Raw genomic sequence first — 23,927 nt, 5'->3', positions numbered from 1 at the left:
GCTATTAAATGGTAGCCGTTATTATTATCGTGGTACACCTACAACCAGGAAGATAGCAAATCCTACTCCCTAAATTTACAAGCTGAGTAACCACCTCAATGTTTTCCATTCATTCTAGTAGCATCTTGGCTTGGCTCTCATAATCTGACTTGACATAATTCCTATGAGCCTTAAAAAGAGGATGTAAATAAATGCCTGTAATACCTACCTCATAGAGTGGTTTTGAATCTCAGAAATAATATATGTAAAGTGCTTTGCAAACTAAATATTGCATGAATATCTATTGTTGTTATTACTATTGTTAAGCTCCAGGCACAGTCAGGCACTCTCAAAATTTACCTTAGCACACAGGTGATGTCATTGAATGGGGAAAGCTGGACAGGGATTTTCGAAATCAGCTAAGTTCATCTTTTAACAATTAGGGGAAATGGGGAGGCTAGATGGCCCAGTGAATAGAGCACCGGCCTTGGAGTCAGGAGGACCTGAGTTCAAATGTGACACAAACTAGCCCTGTGACCTTGGGCAAGTCACTTAACCCCAATTGCCCTGCCCCCCCCCAAAAAAAAAACCAGTTGGGGAAAACTGAAGCTCAGAGAGATTTTTATGGGCCCAAGGTTTTCTGGTGGTTTTTCCTCTAGTGCTCATGTAGTTTCAACTCCTACTAGGGACCATAAAGACCATGTAGTCTCATCCCTACAGACCCCTTTCCATAGCAGCTAAACTAAAGCCCGGAGAAGGGGCAAAGATATACAATGTGTAATTAATTTTGTTCTAAAGATAATCCTTTACTAAAGCACTTCATTTATACTGTATCTTGGTGTGGAAGTAACTGCTAATTCTCAATAGCTGTACCACAAAATGTAACCTCTGGTAGGTCACCCCTACCAATCTGGAAAGGCTTCCAGTAGGCTCCAGTGATGGACTGACTGACTATATATACATATATATACTTCCAGTAGGGTCCAGTGATGTACTGAGTGACTGAATATATATATATATATATATATACATATATATGTATATATATATATACACACATATATATGTATATATATATTCTGTCTAAGGACCAGTCTACCTAAGTTCAGAGAAACTCATCACAGATTTGACAAAGCAAAACTAACAAACAAACAAAAAACCCCTTGTAACTTCTAGATGTTGGCATTTTTCAGTTAATCTGCGATTCTATTTGGTGTGGCCTCTGAAAGAACAAATTTCATATTCAGTTCACCTCAGCCTTTAATGTTATGTACCAGGCAAAGATTTTGAGAGAATAAAACATTTTACATATAAGTATCTTTCTTCAAGGCCTACATGAATTTCTTTTTACAGTATGGAGATGATCCTAGGTTCCCAAAGACTATGTATGGCAGCAAAGCATAGTCACCAGCAAACCCTATTCAAGTAGAAAGTTGAGCATAAGTCGAACAGACAGACAGCCATATGTCTGTCATCTGGAAGGGCCAGATGGGTTCAGAGAGGGACCCTACCAGAATTCTGGCCACTAGGCAATTACTTTTTTGGCCATAGCAGGGAAGAGACAGGACTAAGCAGTTACATTGTACCTACTATGTGCCAGGCTAAATGCTTTTTACAAATAATATCTCATTTTTACAAATAATATCTCACAACAACCCTACACAGAGGATGCTATTATTATCTCCATTTTACAGTTGAAGTAATTGAGGTTAATAATAATAGTTAACATTTATATAGCACTTAGAATGTGCCAATCACTTTACACTGATCTCATATTATCCTCACAACAAACCTGAGGTAGGTACTATTACTATGCCCATTTTGCAGTTGAAGAAACTGAAGCAAACAGGTTAAATGACTTGCCCAGAGTCACACAGCTAGTAAGTGTCTAAGCTGGATTTGAACTCATGACTCCACGTCCAATGCTCTAATCCACTTCACCACCAGCTGTTTCCTAGCAATCGGCTAAGGTATGGATACATTGTTGTATGTATTCATAAAGAGAATTCTTATACTGATGAAATAACAGGTCTTTTGAAAAATTTAAGTGATACAACATTGTAACTAAAGTTATATAATCCTACTTCACTGAATCCCATTTTAACACATTACTAGTAAACTATACTTCCCAATGTGATCGAACTTTCTTGTTTGCCTAAAGAATGGCAAGCCTAGGCATAGTAGCCCACTGCCTATATGGTATGATTTCAGGACTTGGGAGAATTCCCTATCTTTTAAAATACCCATCCAACCTCTTAGTGCTTAAAAATCTATCATTAGATATTCATTCCTTTGTTACTATCACACATGGCTAAGAGGGCAATACTTTTAAGCATCTATGGTATTTATACCCTCCCAAGAATGAATTTATCTTATCTTTTTTGAAAACTAGTTTTAACAAAGTAGAATAGAAATGCCTAATTCTGGGTACTCAAAAATAGTGTGGAAGAAAGGAGTGATAAAGAAAAGGGAGTCAAATAAATGTTGCTGGATTTTTTTTTTTCTCGATTTCTCAAAGTTCAGCCTGGGTGTTTTTCTTTCAGAGACCTTCTAAAAAAGAGTTTGTTCTAAAGAAAATAAGTTACTCAACCAAGTTAATTTTTAAGTTCAACTGAATAACTCTTACTTTCTAATATGTTGCCAAAGTCTTTATTATGATAACTTACAAACTCTAAACATCTTGGGTATACATAATTATTTTCTCTTCATGTGTTTATGTATGAAAAAGTAATGTTTGCTTGTAACATGTTTTTCCAAAGGAAACTCATAAAAGAATTCAGTGGTCAAGTCTCAAAAACCAAAGTAAATTGGAGATGTCAGTCAGTCAATGACTAAGGGGTGGGGAAGGGAATAAGCATTAATATAGCACCTACTATGTGCCAGACACTGAGCTAAGTGCTTACTATCTGACTTGATCCTTACAATAATCCTGGGAGGTAGGTACTATTATTATCCCCATTTTACAGTTGAGGAAATGGAGACATACAGAGGTAAATTGATTTATCTAGGGTCATATAGCTAATGAGTATCTGAGGACATATTTGAATTCAGGTCTGCCTGACTCCAGGCCCACTCAATCTACTCACAGCCTACCTTAAGTGCTAGTGATCAATAGAAAGTAAAAAATATAGTCTCTCTCCTCTCAGAGCTCACATTTTAATGGGGGAGATAACCTGCAAATAACTATGGATGTGTATGGGATATATATATATATATATATATATATATATATATACACACACACACACATATATATATATCATCTATTGAATTTGGAGCAGTATAGATTTTTGATTTGGTTAAGATATAATCCTGACCTTCTCATACTCTTTCCCCTCCACAAAATCCATATAGCTCAAAATGAACAGTTAGTTGCTCAGTCATGTAGCTTTAACTCTTTCTATGGCTCCTGTGGTGTTTTTATACCCACCATAGTAAAAGTGGAGTATTGGCTGCTAATCTAGTGCAGGAACCTCCTTGCTATTTCTATCTTGATCAGATTCAAGAACTAATGTTCTCTTCTTCCAACTTGAGCCCTGGAACCACCTTCCCATGTCTTCAGCACACTTCAGAATTAGTTTCCCGGTGCCCATCTGGTTTCCCAGCCAACTCCTATGACCTAATTTAAGGTTTGTATGAAAGGCAGGCAGTGGGGTGATTTACTGTATAGAGTAAATGGCTCATGAATGCACCACTGTTTGGAGATCTTCATTACCTTTCTCCCTTAAGGTGACTGAGAGTTGATTGTAACTAAAATTTGTAGCCTCTGGAAAAAAAAACAAAAAAAAACACTTGCCCAGTAGTTTTTCATAAAAGGTCAAGGGCATACTTTCTTAGCTGTTTTTCCTTCCAAGTCAGTCTCCCCACTAATTAGTAGTTCTATAGATAGAGCTACAGGTTGTGGCAAAAACTTGATTTTCTTCAGTCACCTGTCTGTTTCCTGGGACCAAAAAAAGTTGTTCTGTGCCTGACCAGATAACAGTAATCCTTATATGACTATAGAGTTCTGGACAAGTCACTTGTCCAGTGTCACTCTCTTGGCTTCAGTTTTCTTGTCTGCAAAGAGAGGGCATTGGAATAGACCACCTCCAAGTTTCCTTTCAAGTTCTAAAGCTATGTATGATTCTATGATTTGTTTGAGCTGCCTTTTTCCCCCTTTGAACACAATTGAAAACATACACCAATGTAAATTTTACAAAGGTATATGGAACTTAAAGAGTTTCTACTTAATAGCATTTTATTTTCCAATTACATGTAAAGATAGTTTTCAACATTTTTTAGTTCCAATTTTTTTTTCTCCCTCCCTCTCTCCTTCTCTTCCCCCTCCCCAAGAAGGCAAGCCATCTGATATAGGCTATATATGTACAATCAACATATAGTTTCTAACAGTGCACAGAAAATTCTATTTTGAATCAGAGGATTTTAAAGAAATCAATAGTTAAAATAATAATGCCTACCATAATTTTTTCTGTTATCAAAATGAATGATTCCACAAGTATACCACATATATTGACTAGTGAATCAAAGTACAAGATTAATAAATAAAATAAATCTCAATGTCATGCAAATTGAATTAAATAAATAGCTCTTACAAAGAATAAAAGTTTTAAGTAGTCTAGAATTTAATGATTGATTAAATTAGTTTAATAATCTAGAATCTGAAATAGTCACTAGCAGGTAAAGAATGCATTAAAAATGTTTATTTAGGAGTGGCTAGGTGGCAAAGTGAGTAAAGCACCTGCCTTGGAGTCAGGAGGTCCCAAGTTTGGTTTGGGCCTCAGATACTTCACACCCACATAGAAAAACTAGCCCTGTAACCTTGGGCAAGTTACTTAACCCCAATTGCCGTCCAAAAGGCAAAAAAAAATGTTTATTTAAACCTTGGGCTTACATTAATCTTACACTTGTATACATTTTATTTAACTGCTTATATTTTTTAGATTTTACATATACTATAAAAGATCAACAACAATAACTAGTGCTCAACTTGATTTGTTAAATACTGAAGATCCAACAACACTGTATCTTATGAATTCCTTATGGCTTCAATATTATCTATGCCCCTTTTTTTTAGGTGTTATTTCACTGACCACCTTTGCCTGCAAAGTTCTTTATTCAGTGCCACAAAAGATTTTTATTTCTATTCTTTAAATCATCACAGAAATCGCAGATTGCATCACCATGTGAAGAAATTTGGATTTTTCAAGTTTCTATGTCATTGTCTATATTTAAGATTTCCTTCTAGTGATCTGAATTTGATTTCCATTCCCAGTTTGAAATTTGAGATTCCATTTTTTTCCTTCTTTTGCAGTTGCTAATGTTTCAAAAAATAGAAGCTCAATTCCTTTTTCCCACTCTGGGTGGTAGTGCTCGCTATGGCTTCAATAGCTTAAAAAAGGTTTTCACCATGAGGCAACTCCCACAAGCTCACTGTGAGAGGTGGAAGAATAACTAAGGTACAGACAATTGTGATCTGCTCAACCAAGCTTCTCCAATTCCAGCAAAGCCAGATATTCTCCCTTTGTTCACCTTCCAAAAGGACTTAATTTAAAAGATTCTGCCCAAATTCAACATTCAGTACCTTAATCAACTATATCAGAAATAAATTAGTTCTTGACAATTTGGGAACATTGAGCTGGGACTCAGATTCTTCTGTAATGTTTCAGAGCAAAATTCTTTTTTTTTTTTTTTTCAGAAGCAAAGAATACTGAAGAAATTTATTGAAGCACAAAGTACAGACTGGCCAATAACTGCTTTCTACAATCCCAACAGTAAATAATAGAGCTAGGTATCATATGATATGATATGATATGATATAGAAGGAAGGTACAAAGTTTGTTATAAAATATTTTTAATTCAACTCTTTTCGCATTACAAACATTCTCTGAAATAGGCAATGGAATTTGTTTGTGGTCACCCTCCCCTCACTTTCACAATACTGAACCTGGAATAGCTGTTATCAAAATATACAATACATCTGTTCACCATAAAAAAAAAAAGGGTTTTGCTGCCCCCTCATGTCTTACAACATGTATAAAAAAATTATAAATATGTACACCCTTTGTTACTCACATTCTTTACATGCAAACACAGGGATCCAAAAGACAGACCCACAGTCGCCTGGGTGCTGGGCTTGCAACAGATTCACTTGGTATCTGGCAAAAAAATAAAAACCCCTGCCTGATTGCTGAGTTATTTTACTCGCAAAATCAAAATAAAAAAGCTTATGACAAGGGCCAACCTCCTCACTTGCATTCCAACAAACAGCCTATAGTAAAGCCAAATGAGGTCTGAGAACTTATCTCCAGCTGTGCACATAGATTCACATGGGAGATTCACATGAAATTGCTTGTGGGTAAGATGAGAAGAGGAAAGAGCAGGCCAACTAGGAAGGCAGGAGACTTAATCCCAAATGGGGGAGTTTGGTGATGGGGCAAGCAATAACAAAAAACACAAAACTGAAATGCAGATTCCTGAAAAAATCAGTTCCCAAAGGTGACTTGGTTGCCTCTGGAGAAATCTTTCAGCTAAACCAGCACAGGGGATTAAATAACAATTTTTAAAGACTGTCACAATAAAACATCACTGCTCTTATGGAAAATTTAATAGCCCACTCCTTCCTACCAGGAAGATGAAAAGAGACAAACTACTACCCACATTTTATGCCAGCAACCCAAGACAAACTCTTCCTCCCTATCACATCCTTCCTTCTAGCACAGTTCACACCCATAGGAGTTCAGGGAGGAACTAAAAAGGTTAAGACTTCAAATCTTCCGTACTGGGCCAGCCAAGAGTTTTGGGATACCATGACTACCAGCACTAAAAAGGAATTAAAAAAAAAAAAAGAAAGAAAAAAAAACTTTGGTCCACAACTTGCAGAAAAAACCCTGAAAAAAAATGTATTAAGAGATCTGTTTTGCAGATAAACAGGTTAAAGGTTAAACAAAGATGTAAGGCAACATCGGATTTTATGTTAAAATAGAAGACAGAATGGTATGGGGAGAAGCAAGGACCATACAGTAAGGCCACTTGAACATAGTACAAGTTGGCTCAGTCCACTAGATGTACTCCTCTGCTGCAGAATTTACAGATGTTTCTTTCCTAAATTCAGAGCAAAATTCTAAGAGATAATCAAATGAACATAGGTGATTTAAGAGGATAAAAGACTTTTAGTTCCCCCTTCCCCCCATTCTGTATTCTTCCTTCTTTTGTCCAGTATTTTCTAGGTGGAGAAAAAACTTCTGATTCCTGTTCAGATTCAGTCATAAATTTATGCCTTTGGTCCACTTGTCTTATTTTTCTGGACCTTAATTTCCTCATCTGTAAAATCCACAGCTTGAACTATCTCTGGCATTCAATGATTTTTATTATTCTGAGTTTAACTTTCCTCTGAATAAAAATAAATTGGCCAGAGGTGGCTAGGTGGTACAGTGAATAGAGCAGCAGCCCTGGAGTCAGGAAGATCTGAGTTCAAATCCGACCTCAGACATTTGATCACATGGTTAGTAAGTATGACCTTGGGCAAGTCACTTAACTCCGATTGCCCTGCCTTCCACCTCCAAAAAGCAAAAAAAAAAAAAAATTTGGCCAGATTGCCTAGACCATTCTGTTTTGTAAAGGTTATGCCTTCCTTCTTTCTACTTTGTGGTCCTGAGAATAGAAGATGTAGGATACAACCTTAGGTTGCTTTGAAAGGAACAAAGACAGCTAGCTTGGGTTCAGTTTCACATCTGTGAAGCTGCTTGATTTTGTAAATATCCATAAATGAAAGCTATATTAAGTGCAAAATTTCCTTGTTGCATATTTAACCAAAATCAGCAAGGATTATTCACCGTCTGTGTCACCTCCGTTTTTTTGTAATAAAGCCACTACTGATGTAACAATTTGAGTTTCTGAATGCTTTTAATGAAAAATGTTGACAATATTTCCTTTTTATAAGAGGCATTTCTAATTCTGTACACAATCTGTATTGTTTGTTTTTAATGATATGCTTGAATTTTTTTTTCCCTGCAGGTTTAGATACCTACCAGGTTGATACTTTACCATGGCCCTCTACTTTGATCACCGGATAGAGGCTCCTGACTCAGCTGGGTCTCCTTCCCATATAACTTGGCATCCTCTTCATCCCTTGTTGGCAGTTGCTTCTGTCAGCACAACTTCTGGAGGAAGTGTAGATGTATACCTAGAACAGGTGACTTAAGTTTCCATTTTCACCTAAGCATCTTTTTCATCCAAAGAATATTCATTCAACAAATATTTATTGAGCTCCTATGACATACCCAATGCATCTTCATATTGTGGGGAAGTTTAAAAAGTTAAGACATAGATTTTGTTATTAAAAATTTTTAAATGTAGCAGGGAAAAGAAAGCTAAACTATTTGAATCAATTAGAGATAAATTAAGTGCTAAACTATGTCTATAACATAATATGGTAATTCTTCAGTTATCCAGCATGATTTAGGTATATTTCAACACTTTCTAATAGCAAACTTTCAACTATATATGTGTGTGTATATAAACACACATGTATACATGTATGTGTATACACATATATAGAATGCATGTATATGTATGTGTGTGTATTGCAATGTTCCTTTCTTGTTAAACAGAAGATACTAACTATAAATTGGACTTTTATGATGAGCCAGAGGGATCAGTTAATAGATTGTCCTGTCAATTAGATAAAATGCCATTGGACTAAATCTTTATTAATTGCAGGATATAGTTTAAGACTTGCATTCTTGAACAAATCCCTGATATCAATATGAAGTTTTACTTTTTTCATCTTTCTCATAAAAATGGAGGGTAGTATGTGTAGCAACGTTACTTCCCAGTCTGTAAAACTGGGACTTCCTTTTTCTAAAATTATTCAGTCTTCTTTAAAGTTGTTTTCTTCCCACATAAAATTATTCTTTCTTATCTTTATTAGTGTTGACTCCTTCAGTAGAGGAATGGCATGGTCACACCAGAGCCTTGGAAAGATTCCTTTGGCTGTTGGTAGAGGAATTATAGAGGGGAGAGACTGGAATTATTGAAGTTTAGGAGTACTGGGACCCTGAAATAGTGACACACAGATCCTGCTTGAATGAATTCACCCTAAGTCTTCTTGCAGCCAAAGAAAAACAAAGTTCATTAAAAATCTGCCATATTGTCCACTCTTAAGGAATCTGAGCAGTTTTAACACTAATGTAAGCAGACCAGATTAATTCTCAGCACTTTGATGGAGATAGAGATGGATCTTATATACAGAAAGACTATGGGAGGGATCTAGGGTTGGTCTGAGGTGATTGGAGGAGGGGTCTAGGGAAGATCTTGATAGGAATGGCCAGTAGTTTGGGATGAGTGAGGTAACAGAGAAGGGCAGGGAACTCCAGGGACCTCAACCACATGGCCAAGGGAGAATGAGGGCTAGGTAGGATTAAGGGTGGGGAGTAGCTGGCAGCTAACAGCTATGAAGGCCTGGGTTAGGTTAAGGGTAACGGAGAATTGGGCATAGCAACAATGAAAGGCTAGTTGAGGGAATTATAGCCTTCGACAAACAATCAAGAGAGAAGATTTAAGGGGGTTCCCAGAGCCTCTTCTGGGTCACAATCAGAGAGGTGAATTGGCAGACCATTATGATAATGCCTTTGAAGGTGATGAGGGCCTGAACTAAGGTGGTAGTAGGCACATGAGTGGACATGAAAGAATAGATGTGAGTAATTTGGGGGAGGTGGAATTGATTGGACTTGGCAACTGACTCAATATTGTATGATGAAGAAGAAAGCGTTACCTAGATATTTACTTATCTATATACATAAGACAATGTATCTGTTCATGGGAGGCTCCTTGACAGCAGGGACAGTTTTGATTTTATCTTGGCATTTCAAGTACCCAGCACATATTGCCTGATACAGAGTTGATGCTTAGCAAATACTTGTTAATTAAACAAGTTGAGTTCAAGTTTTAAGAGTGACTTTAAGATTATTAACCTGAGGGACAGGGCAGACAGCAGGTCAATAAAAACATGGAAGTTTAGAGAAGGGATAAGTTGAGGAGGTGGGAAGATAATGAGTTCTACTTTAGACAGGTAGAGTTTAAGATGTTTATAAGACATCCAGGAGATGTCTGACAGGCAATTGGTAATGTGAGTGTAAAGTTCTGGAGAAATATTGGGTAGGGCTGGATTTGGGAGTCACTTGCATAGAATGATAATTAAACCTTTGAGAACAGAGTTGATCATTAAGAAAGAGAGAAAGGGCCTACCTGAGAGTAGAGAAGTTAAATGATGACTTGAGGCTATGGCAGAGCAACAATAAAAGATTTTTAAGGATGAGGTAAACCTGATTATCTTTGTAGGCTATGGAAAGTAGTGATAGTGGTAAAAAAAATTATTAATAGGGGTGACTAGGTGGTGAAGTGAATAGAGCACTTGCCCGGGAGTCAGGAGGACCTGAGTTCAAATTTGGCCTCAGACACTTAACACAAAACTAGCCGTGTGACCTTGGGCAAGTCACTTAACTCCAATTGCCCTACCTTCCCCCCTCCAAAAAGAAAAAAAAAAAGATGATTGATAAGGTTGGTTATTGGAAGAGAATGGTTGTTGATGGGATTGAGGGCCTAAGTAGAGGGGTTCTCCCTGGCAAGGAAAAAGTCTACCTTTTTCTCAGAGACCATAGTGAAAGAGGGGGAAATGAAAATAGGTGAAGTTGTAGAGAGGTTTTGAGTTGTGAAAATGAGGGAGTTGTTGCTGGATAACCTCTTCAGGGGAAGGGAGGCGTTGGAAGAAGATAAGATTTGGAACATCCACTGAGGGGAGTGGGGAAGAAAATAAGCCAAGTTAAAGGACTTTTGTGCAGTAGTAAGAGCCCTTTTCAAACAGATTAGCATGAATTTGTAGTGGGACCAGTGAGCAGAAGGAGTCCATAAGGTGTCGATCCAGGCTTGAGCACTAGATGTGTATGAATGGCAAAGGAGTCTGGATATTGGGCAAGGTGTAGGGCAATTTGTTTCTATGCCAGCCTCCTCCAAAATAAGCTGATTACCTGAAATCTCATCACCATGCAGATTGACATGCAAATTGATTGGCTTTTCATACTGAGCAGTTTGAGTTGCCTTTCCTCTCTCTTCCCAGATCCTTTCTTTAGAGAGGGCCCAGAATTTTCCAGATAATTACTATATTTTCCATCTGTGACTCTGCTTGGTTTCCCTACCTCCCACCCCACTCTTTTTAGTTTCTTTTTGTATATTGTCTTCCCCTGTAGGTTGTAGGGTTATTCCTGGTACTCAGTTGGTAACACTATTCCTGGTACTTAGTTGGTAGTTAATAAATGTTTATTGAATTGAACTGAATTAGAATACTGTAAGTTCCATACCCGGAAATTTGGAAAATGAGGTCAGAGCAGAAATGTGTAGCACCTCAGATTTTGAAGAGACCACAAAGATCATTTAGTTTAAATTCTCCCTAGACACATATCCCTAGAATATCTAAGCTCTCCTGGGAAGGAGGACCCTAATACCTGGAGAGGCAACCTAGGCTGCTTTTGGATAGCCCTAAGTTGGCAGTTGGTTCTTTAAGCTGAATTTAAATCTGTTTTTCTGCAACTTTCCCTTATTGCTTATAGTTGTGCTCTAAGTGCTTGGTCTTTCAGTGCCTTTTCTGGCCATGACACAAGGGAGGGACCGAACAAATCTTCCACATGACAGCCCTTCAGAAACCTGAAGACAGCAATTACATTTTCTCTTTTCTAGTTGAAGTTCCTTCACTTTCCTTCACCAGTTCCTTCAGCTGTCATCCAGATAGCATCTTCTCTAGGCTATTCACCATCAGATTACATTCCTCTGAATGTTCTTCAGCTGATCAATGTCTGTCCTAAAATATGCTGCCCACAATTGAATATTTAGTAATCCAGATGTGGTCTGACCTGGACAGAGTGTTGTGGAACTATATTACCTCTGACCCAGAATACCAAGTCTCTCTTAATGGAGCCTAACATCACATAGAGTTTTTTGGGTGCTATGAGCTTGCAATATACTAAATCTCCCAGATCTTTTTTTCAGATAAGCTGCTCTCTGGCCTTGCCTCTTCTCTCCCGTAGTTGTGAGACTCATCTTTTAAACCTAGGTATAAGACTTTACAATGAATCTATGTTCAATTTCATCTTGAAAATATTTGACCTGATGTTGTAGTCTTTCAAGATATTTTTGTATCCTAACATGTTACCTAACATGTTATCTTTCCCTCCTAGCTTTGTGTCATCTTCTTGAATTGTTTTACCTTTTTGCTATCATGCTTGGATAAGTGTGTCACCTACACCTTCATTAACCAAGTCATTGGTAAAAATGTTAAATGCATTGGGCCAAGCACAGATCTTTGAGGCACTCTAGGGACAGAGAAACCATTAATAACTATTGTTTGGCCATGTAACCATTTTCAAATCCATCTCAGTAGTCTATTGTTTTTCAGATATCTCATCAGCTTTTCCACAATATTATCATGAGAATTTTTTTATATACTTTGCTAAAAACGAGTAAAACTATAGTTACCACAAACTACATAAATTATATAGTATTCCCTTGACCTGCCAACTTATTTATTTTTTCTTTTACTTTTTTTTTGGAGGGGGGAAGGTAGGGCAATTGGGGTTAAGTGACTTACCCAAGGTCACACTACTGGTTTTGTGTGTGTGTGTGTGAAAAGTGTCTGAGACTGGATTTGAACTCAGGTCCTTCTGACTCCAGGGCCAGTGCTCTATTCACTGCGCCACCTAGCCTCTCCTTAGTTATTTTTTCTATAAGGGAAATGAGAATAGTCTAGCATCATCTGCTTTTGATGAAGCTGTCTAGATCTTTCTGTTCATTGCTTCCTTTTCTAGATGTTCACTAACAATTGTTTTAATGATATGAGCTAGAATTCTACCAAGAAAGAAAATCAAGCTAGGTGGCCTATAGTTTACAATTATCATTCTCTTAAAAAAAATTGTGATTTTTTTCCCCAGGCCTGTGGTCCCTATGCCATTCTCTATCATTTCTCAAAGATCCCTCATAGTTTCCTTAGTAATAAAACATCTCCTTGCTTCTTTCATTACACTGAGATGTATTTTATCTGTGCCTTGAACTCATTGAAGGCAACTAGGTACTTTCTTACCATCTGTCTACTTATTTTTCATTTCAACCCCATCAGCCACTTTTGTTCTGTCTTTTGCCATCCACTAATGGTTTTAGCAGAGAAGACAACATGAAGCAGAACTGATAGTCTTTTATTATCATTCCATCCATACTATGTTGTCCTGCCTCTTCTTTGATCCTTTTTTCTCCAATAGAGACTTAAAATAAAACAACTCTAAACAACTTTTTAATTGTCTTTTGTTGTTTTTGTTGTTCAATCATGTCTGACTCTTTATGTACTCATTGGGGTTTTCTTAGCAAAGATATTAGAGTGGTTTGCTATTTCCTTCTCCAGCTCATTTTATAGATGAGGAAACTGAGGCAAATAGGATTAAGTGACTTACCCAGGTTCACACAGTGTCTTAACGCTGAATTTGAACTCAACTCTTCTTGACTCCAGATCCAGTGCTCTATCCACAGCATCAGTTAGCTTCCTTTTTATTGTCTTTAGCATTATTGTTCCTGACATTATTCATGTTTTTGTGTTTAATCCTCTCTTACTTGCTCATGAGTCCATCCTTAAGTGTCTTTTAAATATCTGTTTGTCTGTGGCCTCTCTGTGCATCCATATGGGTCTCTTTACATGATGCTTCCTTTACCTCTTAATCATAAATACTGAGGCATTGAGGTCAGGGGTGGAGGTGATGGGGAGTTTAGATTAGATGTATTGATCCCCAAGGACTCTCTCTCTTCAGAATTTTATTTTTGAGGGCCTCCTGTCCCTCTTGGGCTAGCTTTCTCTTTACCTGTAGTCACCCACATAGAATTTCACTGAATTCTTTGAAACCTGCTTTCCTCAAGGCTAGAAGGCATGTCAGACTCTGCCCAGATTTCCCTTGCTTTCTATCACAAATTCTAATATAGAATGGTCATGCCACTGTTAGATTCCTCTAATTTCTCCTTCAGTAACAAGTTCCTTCTTGGTGGAAATCAGGTCCAAAATAGCAGTTCTTTTTGGTTCTTCTGCCTTTTTGCCGAATGAAATTATTGTTAGGTGGGGATAGGTTTGGATAATATAGAATTAACAAGAAAAGGTGGCAATAAAACATTTTCTCCATCAATGTAGAGCATACTTTCCCATAAATACATACATCAGTGGAACTAGAGGATACTTATGTTGTATGTATGTAAAAAAATAGACTTTTGTATGATTTTAGTTGCCTGGGCCGATATGTATCAGAATTGCAATTTGAACCTAGCTCTTCCCAGCTCTGAGCATAGCTCCCTCTGTGTCACACCATGTTACCTCTAACTAATTTTATACTAACATTCACTGTATTTGGCAAATCACTGTGCTATTTGTCTAGTTAACATTTTTCTCGGTTTTTAATATTTAAGCCTTTAACCCTATGGTACTTAATGCTTATATTATTCACTTGGTCACTTAATCACAAATTAAAAAAAAAAACATTAGTGTTGTTAAGTGATTTGAGTTCAGCTAATGGTCATATGGCACCTGAACCTTTTCTGACAGAGGCAGTCATTCCAAAGCTGGCATTTATGAAGTTTATTTCTTTTCCTAAAGGAAATAAGACCCTTTAGATTCTGACTGTTTTCAGTAATGTTTTGGCAATGTGGCATCTCCTTTCTATGATCTATAACAGTTGTAGTTCTGTTTATGTTGGCATTTAGTCATATAAGTCATCATGCTGTTGTTTAATTGTTTCACATATCCCTATATCCCCATATTGCTATATATATTGCCATATCCCTAGTGAGCTTACAATAACCCTTGAGGGAAGGGACTATGTTTTTTCTATCTCCCATGGTACCTAACATATAGGTGCTCAAAGTCTTTTTGAACTGAAATGTTACAAATTAAATTCAAATTTATGTATTTAAGTTAATGAGCATTTTTTAACATTAATGTAATAAAACATCATTAGGTACCTTAGGCACATGTAACCTCAGATTGACTCTGATCCATTGATTCCTAGTATTTGTGTAGAATAGCAGCTGATCATTTTTTAAGTATGAGTTGTTATATTTTTTTCCTGTGTAGGGTGAGCATGTGCCTGAAACACATGTTGAAAGATCATTCCGAGTGATGTCCTTGAGCTGGCACCCAACTCGAATGATCCTAGCTATTGGCTGGGAAGCTGGAGAAGTTATAGTATTCAATAAGCAAGATAAGGAACAGCACACAGTCCCCACCACCCATGCTGCTGATATTACAGTCCTGAACTGGAGCACAAATGGAAATTGCCTTGTGTCTGGGGATAGGGTAAGTAAGCCAAATTTTCACTTTACTTCACATAACTTTAAAACTCCTAAAGATGCTAAGCCATAGAAAAGAAGGTATAGCATAATCTCATCTGTCAGAACTGGTGAAAAACATGAGGGCTAAGATGTGAGCTCTGTGTTTTCTATACTCCATTGACTAGGAAAGGCTACCTCTAAGGTTTAAGTATTGTTATTGTTTCATATTCAGACCTATGGTGGGTGGGTATTCTACATGACATTTTTGTTGTGCAGGCCCACATCACCTTATGTCCTACTATCTTATGTCCTACATAAGCTCATGAACAGACCAGCTATCATTTTATTGTTAGCCAATGAATAGATGAGTAAAGAGCAGTTATTAAAGCTTTACTATATGCCATGCACTGTGCTAAACATGTGGCATTCAAATATAAAAGACAGTCCCTTCCCTGAAGGGGAAGCTTCAATTCAAGAAGCTTACAAAGAGCTTAGGAGTCAACACAAACAAGGACATGAAGATCAAGAGTGTTTTGATTGGAGAAGTCACAAAAATGGTATGTAGAACCATAGGAGAATCGATTGACAAATCCTTTCCAGACACTAGTAGAATTTATTTTATTATTGTTCTCAGAACAAGATATGGAAAGCAAGGGATAGGATAGTGGGAGAAAATTATGCTTGTGGTGGTAGCCAGATAGATAGTAAAGAAATGGTTTGGGTTAGTTAGTCAGATGGGCTATGAAGCATGGTCTAGTTTCTAGGGTCAGCAACATATAGTAAGCTATGTGTATTTGTGCTGTCAGATTCACCAGTCAGGATAGCCAAGGCCCAGGTTGATGATTCCAAAGATGAGTGTACTTCCATGGCATGATCATAGTCACCAGTGAAGGATATGGCCAGGGTGGGTAGGATGAGAAGCAAGTGTTTATAATTTTTCCACCAGGTGGCAGTGTATTCCAGCCCCCAGGCCAGTGGTCTCATCTAGGTCTCTTGATATATATGCAAAAGAATACTTTTTTCTCCTGACACTTTGACCCACTGACTTCGAAGAACCAGGCAAACAAAAACCTTTGTTGCCAGGATTCTGAATTTATTCTAGGGAATGAAACATAAAATATTGCTTCAGGATATTTATGATATATCTATAACTATTTCTACCCTACCTCAGGGAAATTTTCTGTTCTCAGTTTTGTGATTTTGTGAGAAACCACCATATCCATAAGATTTAAGTAAACAGCAGTTGACCACTTGGTTTGTTCGACATATTGAAAAGGCTGGGAAAGGTTCAACATTCCTGCATAGACATGCCATTCAGTCATAACCTGCATCTTTACTTGTCCCTGCAAATTATGGAAATAGAATAATGGATTGGTGCTGGGTCTTAAGATCCAGCTTTGTATACTGGACTGAAGAAGAAAAAAACAAAAGAAAAAATGAGGAGGGCCAGGGGAGAGAGAAAGAAGGCCCTGCTCAACAGCTTCTGACATTTTTGGAAGCCTTTCTGGTTCCTAGTTATGCTTGCTCTATGACTGCCACCCCTGTCTGGTTTCCCTAGCTATGGAACATAGATACCTGCAACAGGGAGCTCTTGAATCAACAGCTACACTGGTTTTTCCTTCCCCTGTGCCTGAATGGTTGCTAGGAAGTTTTTCTCAGGCTGTGGCTATGTTGGCTACCATGATCACGCGGCAAGAGTTCCAGTGACCAAAGTGAGTTGCCATTATGCTGTCTAGCAGTCATCCACTTGAGCTTCACCTAGAAGCAACCAGATGTCCCCAAAGGAACGAAGGATTCATCTATTTAAAGCAAATTGGATTCTTCCTATTTGAGAGAGAGACACATGCCCCTGTATCTCTGTACTGCTCTGTAACTAGTGTATCCTTTGATAGTATCTTTGATGGTATCCTCTGATGATATCTTGTTCACTATGAGTTCGTGCTCTTCTGGAACTCTGAAAGGTGAGACAGAAGCAGTGCCAAGTCACAAAAGGATGGGGGAAGGGGGATTGGGGCTCTGGGAGAGAGGCTGCACATCCCTCCCTCTTATTTCCAACAACCATGGCCCTGGGGCACATGCTAGCCCAGCACAGATGAAGGCGTCTGGCATAGTCACCAGTTATAGAACAAGACTGGGAAGCTTTATTCTAGATCTTTCTCTACCAAGGCAGGGATATATTATCAAGACCTTGCTGATAAGCCATACTTGTACAAATAGATAACAGTAAAAGCTATCAATACTACTATTTCTAGAACAGCCAAAAGCCCAGCATTCTTTCTCCTTCATTCACCAAACAGAGCTGCACAGCTATCAATACATTTACAAATACTCTTTTTTCATACCTCCTTTCTTGTTTCTATTAACTCCTACAACCCATTTTCTTTACTCCTATTTTACTAGTACTCTGCTGGTGCTTCACATCACCCTGTTTGGAAGTGTCAGCTTCATTTTTTTTCATTTTTCAAATGCTTTATTAACTTCTGATTTATATCATTCATTTCCGCCAGGTTTTGAGTTACAAATGTTCTCCCTGTTTTTCCCCTACCCATCGCCCCAAAATATCAGTCCCACAGGATATCCCCTCCTCCAATCTGCTCTCTCCCATATTTTCTCCCATACCCCTTTCGACTTTTCCAGTAGGGCATGGTGGATCTCTGTGCCCCAGTGCCTGTATATCTTATTTCCCAATTAAATGTAAAATAGTATTAATAATAGTGTGTATATATATATATATATATATATATACATATATATTTAAACATTTGATTTTAAAACTTTGAATTTCAGATTCATTCCCTTCCTCCCTTGTCACCCACCCTTACTGGGAAGATAAGCAGTTCAGTATAGGTTGTACATGTGTGGATAATGCAAAACAATAACATAGTAGATATATTGTAAAAGACTGCCTATATTTCCCCCCCTCCTGCCCCACCTCCCACTTATTCTATTCTCTACTTTGATCCCGTCTCTTTTCAAAAGTGGGTGCTTCCAACTTCCCTCCCCCCCAGCCTGCCCTCCCTTCCATCATTCCCCCTCTCATCCCCTTCCTCCCTACCCTCCTGTAGGGTGAGATACCCTATTTAGTGTGTATTTCATTCTATCCCCAAGCCAAATTCAATGGGAATAAGGTTGACCCATTCTCTTTTGCCATCTTATTCTTCCCCTCCATTGTAACCATTTTCCCTTGCCTCTTCTATATGAGTTTACCCCATTCTGTCTCTCCCCATCTCCTCTCATTATATTCCTCTCTCACCTTTTAATTTCACCTTTTAAGTATCATCCCTTCCTGTTAAATTTGTCCTGTGCCCTCTTATCTATGTATACCTGTAAACATATATACACACATTCACATGTGTATTCATATGCCCATATACCCTCATATATAGACATATATATATATATATATATTTCTATTCCCTTCAACTATTTTCATACTGAGAAAAGTTTCATCAGTTATAATTATTGTTTTTCCATGTAGGAATGTTAATAGTTCAACTTTAATAAGTTCCTTATGGTTTCTTTTCCCTGTTTACCTTCTCATGCTTCTCTGCTTCTTGTATCTGAATGTCAAATTTTCTATTCAACTCTGGTTTTTTCAGCAAGAATGCTTGAAAGGCCTCTATTCCACTGAATGACCATATTTTCCCTGAAACATGATACTCAGTTTTAGTGGGTAGGTGATTCTTTTTTTTTTTAAGCAATTGGGGTTAAGTAACTTGCTCAAGGTTACACAGCCAGTTATTTCTGGGTGTGGTGCTAAGTATCTGAGCCCGGATTTGACCCCCAGGTCATCCCGACAGTAGGGCCAGTGCTCTTACTCGCTGTGCTACCTGACCACCCCGTAAACTTTTTTTTTTTTGCCTTTTGGAGGGCAATTGGGGTTAAGTAACTTGCCCAAGGTTACACGGCTAGTTTTGTGTGTGTGTGTGTGTATGTGTGTGTGTGTGTGTGTGTGTGTGTGTGTGTTAAGTGTCTGAGGCTGGATCCGAACTCAGGTCCTCCTGACTCCAGGGTTGGTGCTTTACTCACTGCACCACCTAGCCACCCTGATTCTTGGTTTTAATCCCAGCTCCTTTGACCTCCAGAATATCATATTCCAAGCCCTTCGATCCCTCAGTGTAGAAGCTTCTAGATCCTGGATTATCCTGATTGTGTTTCCACAATATTCAAATTGTTTCTTCCTGGCTGCTTGTAATATTCTTTCCTTAAGCTGGGAATTCCAGAACCTGGATATAATATTCTTAGGAGTTTTCTTTTTGGGATCTTTTTCAGGAGGTGATCAGTGGATTCTTTCAACCTCTATTTTGCCCTCTGGTTCTAAAACATCAGGGCAGTTTTCTTTGAGAACTTCCTGGAGGATGATTTCTAGGTTCTTACTTTGATCATGGCTTTCAGGTAGTCCAATAATTTTTAAATGATCTCTCCTGGATCTATTTTCCAGGTCAGTGGTTCTTCCCATGAGATATTTCACATTGTCTTCTATTCTTTCATTTGTTTGGATCTGTTTAACAGCATCTTGATTTCTCATAAAGTCATTAGCTTCTATTTGCTCCAATCTAATTCTGAAGCAATGATTCTCCTCAGTGAACTTTTGAGAGTCTTTTTCCATCTGGCAAATTTGGCTTTTTAAGGCATTCTTCTCCTCATTACCTTTTTGAGCCTCTTTTGCCAATTGAGATAGTCTATTTTTTAAGGTGTTATTTTCCTCAGTCAGGCTGTTGACTCTCATTTCGTAATTTTCTTGCATCATTCTCATTTTTCTTCCCAATTTTTCCTCCACTTCTCTTATCTACTTCTTAAGGTCCTCTATGGCCTGTAACCAGCTCATATTTTCCTTTGAAGCTTTTGGTGCAGCAGTTCTGACTTCACTGTCTTCCTCTTGTCCCATGCTTTGCTCCTTTTTGTCCCCAAAATAGGAGTGTAATGTTGGAATCTTCTGTCTGCTTTGTTTCCTTTGCCTGGTCATATCTCCCCTCAGTCACTTGACCCCTGGGCTTTTTGCCACAATAGGACTCTGCCACCAGACAGGGGAGCTTTTGTCCCAAACGCTGGGGTTTTCCCAGCTGCCAGAGGTATTAGATGGGTTCCCTCTCTGAGGCCTCCACACACTCTGGCAAGCTGGTCATACACCCCAGGACCTCCACCCTAGATGGCAATCCAGATCCAAGCAGGTTAAAGCAAGAGAAATTACCCCTCAGACTGGTCAGTTGGTCCCCCTACACTCTGCAGGCCAGGAGCTGAAGCTGTCATGTGGCTCTGGCTGTCTATGCTAGGTGTCTCAGCGGCTTCTCACCCCAGGGGCAAAAGCCAATGCACTTCCACTTACTGGGTCCCAAAGTCCAGACTGCACTGACCTCTCACTTTGTCCTTTGCATCTATGTGTTGATAAATCTGGAAATGGCCACAGCTGCTGCTGAACTGGAGTCCCTCCAGCTGGAGGCTGGTCAGCTTCATTTTAACTTGTTAAAGAGTCAGAATCATTGAGTGTCATCATGTATTAGTTGTATTAAGAATGCTTCATAGGGGTGACTAGGTGGCGCCGTGAATAAAGTGCTGGCCTCAGAGTCAAGAAGACCCGAGTTTAGTTCTGAACTCAGACACTTAATACCCACACAAAAAAACTAGCCATGTAACCTTGGGCAAGTTACTTAAACCCAATTGCCCTCCAAAAGGCAAAAAGAAAAATCCTTTCTATTCAATTGTGGTCTTTGTTTTGCATTAGCCACAACCTATGTACAATCTATACTGAACTGCTTATTTTCCCAGTGGGGGTGGGTGACAAGGGAGGAAAGGAATGAATCTGGAATTCAAAGTTTTAAAATAAAATACTCAAATATATATATAAAAGAATGCTTCATAAATCAGGCAACTCAGTAAAACAATTTCTGAGACATACAAATGATACAACTTATACATATGTGTTGGAATTTCCTCAATGATAGAAATGTATGTACCTAATCTTTAAAAAAAAAACAACAAATTATGAATGTGCCTTTTAATGAGAGCTTCTGGAAGAAAAAGTATGAATGTACTAAATGTAAAAAAACCCCAAACCTTTATTATTTTTAGGCCAAATCCTATTGGCCTCTTTAGAATTCATACTACAAAAAAATCCTGATGAATATATTCAGTGTGGGAAAGCTTTAAGGCATAGGCAAAACCTTACAACACATCAGAAAATCTATAGTAGGAAGAAAACTTTCAAATATTAGGAATAAGGAAATGTTTCCTCTCTAGCAGCCTTGCCAACCACCTAACATATCTTTTCCTTCCTCTGTGCCCCCTCCATTATGGAACCTTGCACCAAGATCAAGCCAGTTATGCCATTGAGCCCAACTCCCCATGCCTGTAACTTTCCAGGGCAAAGTGCCCCTCCTCCCTTATGTATATTATTTTCCCCAATAGAATGTAAGCTCCTTGAGGGCAGGAACCATCTTTGCCTTTATATTTGTATTCCTTTCACTTAGCACAATGAATGTTCATTCATTCAAGTAAAAAAAAATTGTTTAATAATGAGTTTAAAAGGAAGTAGTCTGGGCAGCTAGGTGGTGCAGTGAATAGAGCTCCAGCCCTGGAGTTAGGAGGACCTGAGTTCAAATTCGGTTGTAGACACTTGACATACTTTCTAGCTGTGTGAGTTTGGGCAAGTCATTTAACCCCAATTGCCTTGCCTTGCCCCCCTCCAAAAAAAAAACTGTAAAAAAAAAAAAAAAAGGAAATACTCCTGGCAAAAAATATTTTACAACCAGGACAGATTTTCTGTTAGGTTCTTTATTTATTTTCAATAATTTCCATAGTTAAGGGAAATAGGTGAATTAGAAGAGGAGTCAGTTAATCAATTCATTATTAATCCTAATATATCTGAGTATGTGGGGCAAATGTTTCTAGGTATAAATACAAATTTATAATTAAATATAAATTAATAAATGGCAAGTTCTTTTCTCTCAAATTTTAAATTATTAACCAATGAGGACTTTGGCCATCTGGAACTTTCACCACTAACCTTTGATATGAGGTATGCAAATGGAAGTCATAGGATCACAGATGTAGAACTAGAAAGTACCTTAGAGATCATTCTACACCCCACCCTCCCTGCATTTTAACAAGGAAACTGAGGGCTAGAGAGGGAAAGTGATTTGGCCAGTCGTGCTGGTAGATAGGATCTGAACCTGGATTGTCTGACTCTGAACCCAGCACTCTTTGTACTAACCCTTGCTGCCTCTTCACTGTCCTGTGTACCATATCTTTACTGAAGCCACTCTATACAGCTAAACTCCTCAATCTATCCCTAGGTTAATCTCATTCTTCAGAATTCTTGTGCATGTATTTATATTTTATTGGTAAGTTTTAACTAAAAATATGTGTTATAATCAGATTCTGTCATATCTGTAGGACAAAATTAGGAGGTCAATCAAGGCATATATAAAACCATATGATATAACTTTAGCCATATATATTTTAAAAGTATCCAGATCTTTCATCTAGCTCCCTCAATTTTAGTAGTATACTGATAAAGGAAAGTGAATGGCCAATTCTTAAATAGATCCTATTTAAATTTGAGACTGCAATGATACCAGGGCTATTATTTTAAAATAAATTTTTATTTGTATCTCTTGTTTCTTACATTGTTTTGGTAGACTGTGTGAACTCTGGGTGTCCTTATCTCACTTCATTCACACCAGCAAGTCAGATCCCCAGAGACAGGGATCTTCTTCAGGGATGTAGGGGTACTATTGTACACTTGGTAGATTATTGTATAGTATAAACAACTTTTATATGCACTGGGAAAGCAAAACATTGTGTGACTTACTTTAATGTGAAATTCACTTTAATATGGTTGTCTGGAACCAAATCTGTAGTATCTCCAAATTATACCTGTACTAGAGATACAAAGAAAGGTATGCAATCAAGGAGTTCATGGTCTAATGGCACAGCACTAATATGAGCTGAGGAAAAGGAAAAGTGAGAGGATCAAACAAGCCTTTATTAAATATCTACTATATGCCAAACACTGTTCTGGGCACTGGGGACACAAGTGCAAAAGTGACAGCCCCCTCCTTTAAGGAGTTATTATTCTACTAAAATAAGTTTTAAAATAAATTGAAGGAATTTAGTATTGGGCAAATTAATGGGAAGGAGGGACATTGGGAAGAAATCAAGTTAAAAGATGAAAATGAGGGGCTAGAACAAAATCTTTTATACTTCATGTTATAATTATGACCTCAGATAAGGCACTAATAAAGGCTGATGAATAAAGAGAAATAAATAGGGGAACTGTATTATGTTCAGTCAGTGAAAAATAGTATTAAATCTATATATACCAAATGGCATAGAGGCTAAGTTTTTAAAAAGAATACTAGAGGAATTACAAAAAGACATTAGCTAATATAAGAATAGGAGTCTTTAATATTCTTCTCATTGAGCTAAAATAATACAAAAGAAAGAAAAGCAAGAAGGAAAATATAGATCTGGGTCAGTGGTTAGAAAAATAATATTTAATAATAATAATAGTAATAGCTAACAATTATATAGAATCTATATAGCAGGCACTGTGTTAAGCACTTTACGATTGTTATTTCATTTAATATTCAAAACAGTCCTGG

The 23,927-nt window shown here is 37.8% G+C and overlaps 1 protein-coding gene across 2 annotated transcripts in view; it reads left to right on the top strand.

Annotated features, from left to right (window-relative positions):
• IFT140 (intraflagellar transport 140) overlaps positions 1-23,927 on the top strand; it is a 179,590-nt gene that overhangs the window by 884 nt on the left and 154,779 nt on the right. Inside the window, exons 2-4 of one of the 2 annotated variants that reach the window (XM_069108852.1) lie at positions 5,675-5,805; positions 7,993-8,170; positions 15,128-15,349. In XM_069108852.1, coding sequence (XP_068964953.1) covers positions 8,024-8,170; positions 15,128-15,349 — 369 coding nt within the window. In that variant the 5' untranslated portion in view covers positions 5,675-5,805; positions 7,993-8,023. The remainder of the gene's footprint in view (positions 1-5,674; positions 5,806-7,992; positions 8,171-15,127; positions 15,350-23,927) is intronic. The other variant, XM_069108847.1, reaches the window with a different exon arrangement.

Source organism: Petaurus breviceps, unplaced genomic scaffold (assembly GCF_028583685.1).
Source record: "Petaurus breviceps papuanus isolate PSGF00001 unplaced genomic scaffold, PetGlider_PUasm1.0 138, whole genome shotgun sequence".
NCBI classification, from domain to species: Eukaryota; Metazoa; Chordata; class Mammalia; order Diprotodontia; family Petauridae; genus Petaurus; species Petaurus breviceps.
This window is presented reverse-complemented; position numbering and strand designations above follow the sequence as displayed.